The sequence below is a fragment of the Phyllobates terribilis genome, unplaced genomic scaffold (assembly GCF_046119375.1).
Source record: "Phyllobates terribilis strain yellow unplaced genomic scaffold, ASM4611937v1 Scaffold_9__5_contigs__length_417890890, whole genome shotgun sequence".
In the NCBI taxonomy this organism is placed as follows: domain Eukaryota; kingdom Metazoa; phylum Chordata; class Amphibia; order Anura; family Dendrobatidae; genus Phyllobates; species Phyllobates terribilis.
In genome coordinates this window covers 394230903-394238589 of record NW_027362769.1, presented here as the reverse complement: position 1 = coordinate 394238589, position 7687 = coordinate 394230903, and the positions used below count along the sequence as shown (strand labels likewise).

Genomic DNA, 7687 nt, shown 5'->3' with positions numbered 1-7687 from the left:
TAAGTTTCCTTCGTTATTCCTTTTTATTTTATGTAACTGCATATGCTGTGTTATTTTCTTCCCTTTGTAAAATCTTTTGGATGTTATTTATAAACACTGCCTATCGTTCTGGATTAAATATAAAATGTAACAGTTCTGTTCCTTTAGTTCTGTAACCCACACCCCAAAGCCATACGCTAACCAAGCCTCCGGTAAGCCCGTATAAAATCCGAGTGGTGGTGGCAGCGACTAGTACTTGGGATATTGTGGAGTTTGCAGAGACAGTACCGGGTGGTATATACATATATTTCATGAGCTTGAATCGGAGGTGTATATACCATACGCTCACTGTTAGTTTCCCGATAACCGGCCTATTAGTGGAAACAGCCTGCGGCCTCCTCCGTTAATCGCGTAATTGTCCGGATGATAGGGGGCAGCAGAGAGCTGTTCGTGACACAAAGATCACAGCGGGCGGTTCAGTGACGACCCCCTCCCCCGGCTGCAATATCTTGACAGTAACTAAACAGTCATTTTCTCATTTTTTGTGAGTCTCTGAACCAACAACCTCTAGGCAGAAGGTAAAGCTACTGAGCCGCAAGCTCTGGGGAGATCACTGGAAGCATTTTGTACACTTGATGTGTATTGCAGCCACTAACCCCACTAGCAGATGATACTGAGACATAGAGCTACATTGAACATAACAGCATATTTCTATGTACCTGTATTCTAAAGGAAGAATAAAAGAGAGTGTGTTTCTTCCTATAAAAGTCACCTGCTGCGTCTGACTGCAGTAATAATGGCTGCACAAGGGAGGAAGAAGAAAGAGCAGCTGCCATTACCAGGAGGAATGAGCCTCAATCACTGCTCCTGCAGCGCGGCCTCCCTCCACCAGGTGACGCTGCTGTTTCTATGCGTCTACGTCAGAGTCATACTGCAGCAGAAGACGCTCTTTCCTGCTTCCCATTCTCTAGCATGTGAGGTGAGACGCTCTACCCTAGATCCCTCCTCTCGTTGACTCTCCAGCGGACGCTCTAGCTCCTGCGCTCGTTTGTACTGTTTTGGTTGTCAGGGAGCCGAAGTCCTGGCGGTGACGTCACGGAGCAAGATGTCTGAGGAGAATATTTTCCTGTTTGTGCCCAACCTGATCGGTGAGAAGCGGAGATTACACGGGGTCTCCCGGGAGTCAGTGCAGGGGGAACAGCGTCACTGCTGGAGTAATGTAATGTATGTACACAGTGACTGCACCAGCAGAATAGTGAGTGCAGCTCTGGGGTATAATACAGGATGTAACTCAGGATCAGTAATGTAATGTATGTACACAGTGACTGCACCAGCAGAATAGTGAGTGCAGCTCTGGAGTATAATACAGGATGTAACTCAGGATCAGTAATGTAATGTATGTACACAGTGACTGCACCAGCAGAATAGTGAGTGCAGCTCTGGAGTATAATACAGGATGTAACTCAGGATCAGTAATGTAATGTATGTACACAGTGACTGCACCAGCAGAATAGTGAGTGCAGCTCTGGAGTATAATACAGGAGGTAACTCAGGATCAGTAATGTAATGTATGTACACAGTGACTGCACCAGCAGAATAGTGAGTGCAGCTCTGGGGTATAATGCAGGATGTAACTCAGGATCAGTAATGTAATGTATGTACACAGTGACTGCACCAGCAGAATAGTGAGTGCAGCTCTGGAGTATAATACAGGATGTAACTCAGGATCAGTAATGTAATGTATGTACACAGTGACTGCACCAGCAGAATAGTGAGTGCAGCTCTGGGGTATAATACAGGAGGTAACTCAGGATCAGTAATGTAATGTATGTACACAGTGACTGCACCAGCAGAATAGTGAGTGCAGCTCTGGAGTATAATACAGGATGTAACTCAGGATCAGTAATGTAATGTATGTACACAGTGACTGCACCAGCAGAATAGTGAGTGCAGCTCTGGAGTATAATACAGGAGGTAACTCAGGATCAGTAATGTAATGTATGTACACAGTGACTGCACCAGCAGAATAGTGAGTGCAGCTCTGGAGTATAATACAGGATATAACTCAGGATCAGTAATGTAATGTATGTACACAGTGACTCCACCAGCAGAATAGTGAGTGCAGCTCTGGAGTATAATACAGGATGTAACTCAGGATCAGTAATGTAATGTATGTACACAGTGACTGCACCAGCAGAATAGTGAGTGCAGCTCTGGAGTATAATACAGGATATAACTCAGGATCAGTAATGTATGTACACCGTGACTGCACCAGCAGAATAGTGAGTGCAGCTCTGGAGTATAATACAGGATGTAACTCAGGATTAGTAATGTATGTACACAGTGACTGCACCAGCAGAATAGTGAGTGCAGCTCTGGGGTATAATACAGGATGTAACTCAGGATCAGTAATGTAATGTATGTACACAGTGACTGCACCAGCAGAATAGTGAGTGCAGCTCTGGAGTATAATACAGGAGGTAACTCAGGATCAGTAATGTAATGTATGTACACAGTGACTGTACCAGCAGAATAGTGAATGCAGCTCTGGAGTATAATACAAGATGTAACTCAGGATCAGTAATGTAATGTATGTACACAGTGACTGCACCAGCAGAATAGTGAGTGCAGCTCTGGAGTATAATACACGATGTATCTCAGGATCAGTAATGTAATGTATGTACACAGTGACTGCACCAGCAGAATAGTGAGTGCAGCTCTGGAGTATAATACAGGAGGTAACTCAGGATCAGTAATGTAATGTATGTACACAGTGACTGCACCAGCAGAATAGTGAGTGCAGCTCTGGGGTATAATACAGGAGATAACTCAGGATAAGTAATGTAATGTATGTACACAGTGACTGCACCAGCAGAATAGTGAGTGCAGCTCTGGAGTATAATACAGGAGGTAACTCAGGATCAGTAATGTAATGTATGTACACAGTGACTGTACCAGCAGAATAGTGAGTGCAGCTCTGGAATATAATACAGGATGTAACGCAGGATCAGTAATGTAATGTATGTACACAGTGACTGCACCAGGAGAATAGTGAGTGCAGCTCTGGAGTATAATACAGGAGGTAACTCAGGATAAGTAATGTAATGTATGTACACAGTGACTGCACCAGCAGAATAGTGAGTGCAGCTCTGGGGTATAATACAGGATGTAACTCAGGATCAGTAATGTAATGTATGTACACAGTGACTGCACCAGCAGAATAGTGAGTGCAGCTCTGGGGTATAATACAGGATGTAACTCAGGATCAGTAATGTAATGTATGTACACAGTGACTGCACCAGCAGAATAGTGAGTGCAGCTCTGGAGTATAATACAGGAGGTAACTCAGGATAAGTAATGTAATGTATGTACACAGTGACTGCACCAGCAGAATAGTGAGTGCAGCTCTGGAGTATAATACAGGAGGTAACTCAGGATAACTAATGTAATGTATGTACACAGTGACTGCACCAGCAGAATAGTGAGTGCAGCTCTGGGGTATAATACAGGATGTAACTCAGGATCAGTAATGTAATGTATGTACACAGTGACTGCACCAGCAAAATAGTGAGTGCAGCTCTGCAGTATAATACAGGATGTAACTCAGGATCAGTAATGTAATGTATGTACACAGTGACTGCACCAGCAGAATAGTGAGTGCAGCTCTGGAGTGTAATACAGGATGTAACTCAGGATCAGTAATGTAATGTATGTACACAGTGACTGCACCAGCAGAATAGTGAGTGCAGCTCTGGAGTATAATACAGGAGGTAACTCAGGATCAGTAATGTAATGTATGTACACAGTGACTGCACCAGCAGAATAGTGAGTGCAGCTCTGGAGTATAATACAGGAGGTAATTCAGGATCAGTAATGTAATGTATGTACACAGTGACTGCACCAGCAGAATAGTGAGTGCAGCTCTGGAGTATAATACAGGATGTAACTCAGGATCAGTAATGTAATGTATGTACACAGTGACTGCACCAGCAGAATAGTGAGTGCAGCTCTGGAGTATAATACAGGAGGTAATTCAGGATCAGTAATGTAATGTATGTACACAGTGACTGCACCAACAGAATAGTGAGTGCAGCTCTGGGGTATAATACAGGATGTAACTCAGGATCAGTAATGTATGTACACAGTGACTGCACCAGCAGAATAGTGAGTGCAGCTCTGGGGTATAATACAAGATGTAACTCAGGATCAGTAATGTAATGTATGTACACAGTGACTGCACCAGCAGAATAGTGAGTGCAGCTCTGGAGTATAATACACAATGTAACTCAGGATCAGTAATGTAATGTATGTACACAGTGACTGCACCAGCAGAATAGTGAGTGCAGCTCTGGAGTATAATGCAGGAGGTAACTCAGGATCAGTAATGTAATGTATGTACACAGTGACTGTACCAGCAGAATAGTGAGTGCAGCTCTGGAGTATAATACATGATGTAACGCAGGATCAGTAATGTAATGTATGTACACAGTGACTGCACCAGCAGAATAGTCAGTGCAGCTCTGGGGTATAATACAGGATGTAGCTCAGGATAAGTAATGTAATGTATGTACACAGTGACTGCACCAGCAGAATAGTGAGTGCAGCTCTGGGGTATAATACAGGATGTAACTCAGGATCAGTAATGTAATGTATGTACACAGTGAATGCACCAGCAGAATAGTGAGTGCAGCTCTGGAGTATAATACAGGATGTAACTCAGGATCAGTAATGTAATGTATGTACACAGTGACTGCACCAGTAGAATAGTGAGTGCAGCTCTGGAGTATAATACAGGATGTAACTCAGGATCAGTAATGTAATGTATGTACACAGTGACTGCACCAGCAGAATAGTGAGTGCAGCTCTGGAGTATAATACAGGATGTAACTCAGGATCAGTAATGTAATGTATGTACACAGTGACTGCACCAGTAGAATAGTGAGTGCAGCTCTGGAGTATAATACAGGATGTAACTCAGAATCAGTAATGTAATGTATGTACACAGTGACTGCACCAGCAGAATAGTGAGTGCAGCACTGGAGTATAATACAGGATATAACTCAGGATCAGTAATGTAATGTATGTACACAGTGACTCCACCAGCAGAATAGTGAGTGCAGCTCTGCAGTATAATACAGGAGGTAACTCCGGATCAGTAATGTAATGTATGTACACAGTGACTGCACCAGCAGAATAGTGAGTGCAGCTCTGGAGTATAATACAGGATGTAACTCAGCATCAGTAATGTAATGTATGTACACAGTGACTGCACCAGCAGAATAGTGAGTGCAGCTCTGGAGTATAATACAGGATGTAACTCAGGATCAGTAATGTAATGTATGTACACAGTGACTGCACCAGTAGAATAGTGAGTGCAGCTCTGGAGTATAATACAGGATGTAACTCAGGATCAGTAATGTAATGTATGTACACAGTGACTGCACCAGCAGAATAGTGAGTGCAGCTCTGGAGTATAATACAGGATGTTCCTCAGGATCAGTAATGTAATGTATGTACACAGTGATTGCACCAGCAGAATAGTGAGTGCAGCTCTGGAGTATAATACAGGATGTAACTCAGGATCAGTAATGTAATGCATGTACACAGTGATTGCACCAGCAGAATAGTGAGTGCAGCTCTGGAGTATAATACAGGAGGTAACTCAGGATCAGTAATGTAATGTATGTACACAGTGACTGCACCAGCAGAATAGTGAGTGCAGCTCTGGAGTATAATACAGGAGGTAACTCAGGATCAGTAATGTAATGTATGTACACAGTGACTGCACCAGCAGAATAGTGAGTGCAGCTCTGGAGTATAATACAGGATGTAACTCAGGATCAGTAATGTAATGTATGTACACAGTGACTGCACCAGCAGAATAGTGAGTACAGCTCTGGGGTATAATACAGGAGGTAACTCAGGATCAGTAATGTAATGCATGTACACAGTGATTGCACCAGCAGAATAGTGAGTGCAGCTCTGGAGCAGACACATGACAGTTTCTGGGTGCTTGTGGTGTCACACTTTGTTCTCTGCTCTGGCTGTGTCGCCCTTCTGCAGGTTATGCCCGGATCCTTTTTGCCTTCGTTGCTTTCTATTTCATGCCGACCTCCCCGCTGGTGGCCTCCACCTTCTATCTGCTCAGCGGTCTCCTGGACGCCTTTGATGGACATGCCGCTCGAGCTCTTAATCAAGGTGAGGCCGTGTTTGCGGTTACGGGTTTGGGCCGGTGATCTTTGCCCGGTACTGACGATAGATCACAGACCGGAGCAGAAATCCCATTTGTTCCTCTGCTCCAGGCACCAAGTTTGGAGCCATGCTGGACATGCTGACGGACCGCTGCGCCACCATGTGCCTCCTGGTGAACCTGTCGCTGCTGTACCCGCCGTACACCCTGCTGTTCCAGCTGAGCATGAGCCTGGACATCGCCAGTCACTGGCTGCACCTCCACAGGTACCAGCACGGTGCACTGAGCTGCTCCCCCCGTGCTCAGTGTCGCCCCCTCTGGAGAACACACTTGTTAGCGCTCTTATCTACATCTTTCTCATTCTCACCAGCTCAACGCTGAAGGGCAGCGACAGCCACAAGACCATCGACCTGTCGGGTAACCCCGTGCTGCGGCTGTACTACACCTCCCGGGTAGGGGTCTGGGGACTGTTTTGGGGGTCCTTTTTTGTGTCTGATCGTCAGTTACTGACTTGTTTTTCTCGCAGCCGGTCCTGTTCTTCATGTGCGCCGGGAATGAACTCTTCTACTGCATGTTGTACCTGCTGCACTTCTCCGAGGGGCCAGCAGGTAGGCGCTGTTCTCAGCCTTTGTGCAGCATTCTCGCAGGATGAAACATTTGGGGTGATACTTTCTCCTCCTGCCTTTCAGTCACGCTGGGACCCCTCGGGGGAGTCGGTCTGTTTCGCCTCGTCGTCACGTTCTGCTGCCCGGTCTCTCTAGTGAAATCTCTCATCAGCCTCCTGCACCTGGTGACGGCTTCCTGCAACATGGCCGCCCTGGACCGCGCCGAGCGGGCGAGGAAGAAGCTGAAGGATTAAGTCTCCGGAGTGAAGTAATTTATTTCCCGACTGTTCGGTCTCCATATATCGTCTTCACAGACCCTCTCCCCCACCTGGACGTCATTCCCAGGTTACCCCTCCCCCAAAGCCACCACCGCCTGGTGGTGGCATCAGGTATTACTCTCCATCCTGCTGTGTTATGGGGGCGCTGCTCTTGGTTTTCGTGGACCGCTCTTCCTGATCCTCAGTTTTCTGAACCTTTTTTATTGTAATTTTTATTTTATGTCTTTATATCTATGTTTCATTGAATTGTGTTTAATATCTGGACTTTCTGTCCCTCAAAGTTGCTCGTATCCCGCTCCTGTCGTGCACGGATGGCTCATCGTCCTCAGGGTTCACGGGCACTGATGTGAAAGTGTAACGGTGTCTGTCCGAGGCAGCCGGTCTGCCCCCCCGAGCGTCCGGCCGCTGCCCCCCCCGAGCGTCCGGCCGCTGCCCCCCCGAGCGTCCGGCCGCTGCCCCCCCCGAGCGTCCGGCCGCTGCCCCCCCCGAGCGTCCGGCCGCTGCCCCCCCCGAGCGTCCGGCCGCTGCCCCCCCCGAGCGTCCGGCCGCTGCCCCCCCCGAGCGTCCGGCCGCTGCCCCCCCGAGCGTCCTGCCGCCCGAGCATCCTGCCGCCCCCCCCCCCCTCCCCGAGCATC

At 46.9% G+C, this 7687-nt stretch overlaps 1 protein-coding gene across 1 annotated transcript; it reads left to right on the top strand.

Annotated features, from left to right (window-relative positions):
* The first annotated feature begins 950 nt into the window (after window positions 1–950).
* CDIPT (CDP-diacylglycerol--inositol 3-phosphatidyltransferase) lies at window positions 951–7280 on the top strand. The gene is made up of 6 exons (XM_073646030.1): window positions 951–1127; window positions 6043–6177; window positions 6282–6435; window positions 6540–6621; window positions 6696–6777; window positions 6859–7280. The coding sequence occupies exons 1-6, from the start codon at window positions 1085–1087 to the stop codon at window positions 7026–7028; spliced, it is 666 nt and encodes a 221-aa protein (XP_073502131.1). The 5' UTR covers window positions 951–1084; the 3' UTR covers window positions 7029–7280.
* The last annotated feature ends 407 nt before the right edge of the window (window positions 7281–7687 follow it).

Excerpts from the sequence above, each read along its gene's own strand:
- CDIPT (XM_073646030.1), top strand. The coding sequence starts at position 1,085 with ATGTCTGAGGAGAATATTTTCCTGTTTGTGCCCAACCTGATCG. Across the intron at positions 6,178-6,281 it reads CGCTCGAGCTCTTAATCAAG|GCACCAAGTTTGGAGCCATG; the intron begins GTGAGGCCGTGT and ends CCTCTGCTCCAG. Across the intron at positions 6,622-6,695 it reads GGCTGTACTACACCTCCCGG|CCGGTCCTGTTCTTCATGTG; the intron begins GTAGGGGTCTGG and ends TTTTTCTCGCAG.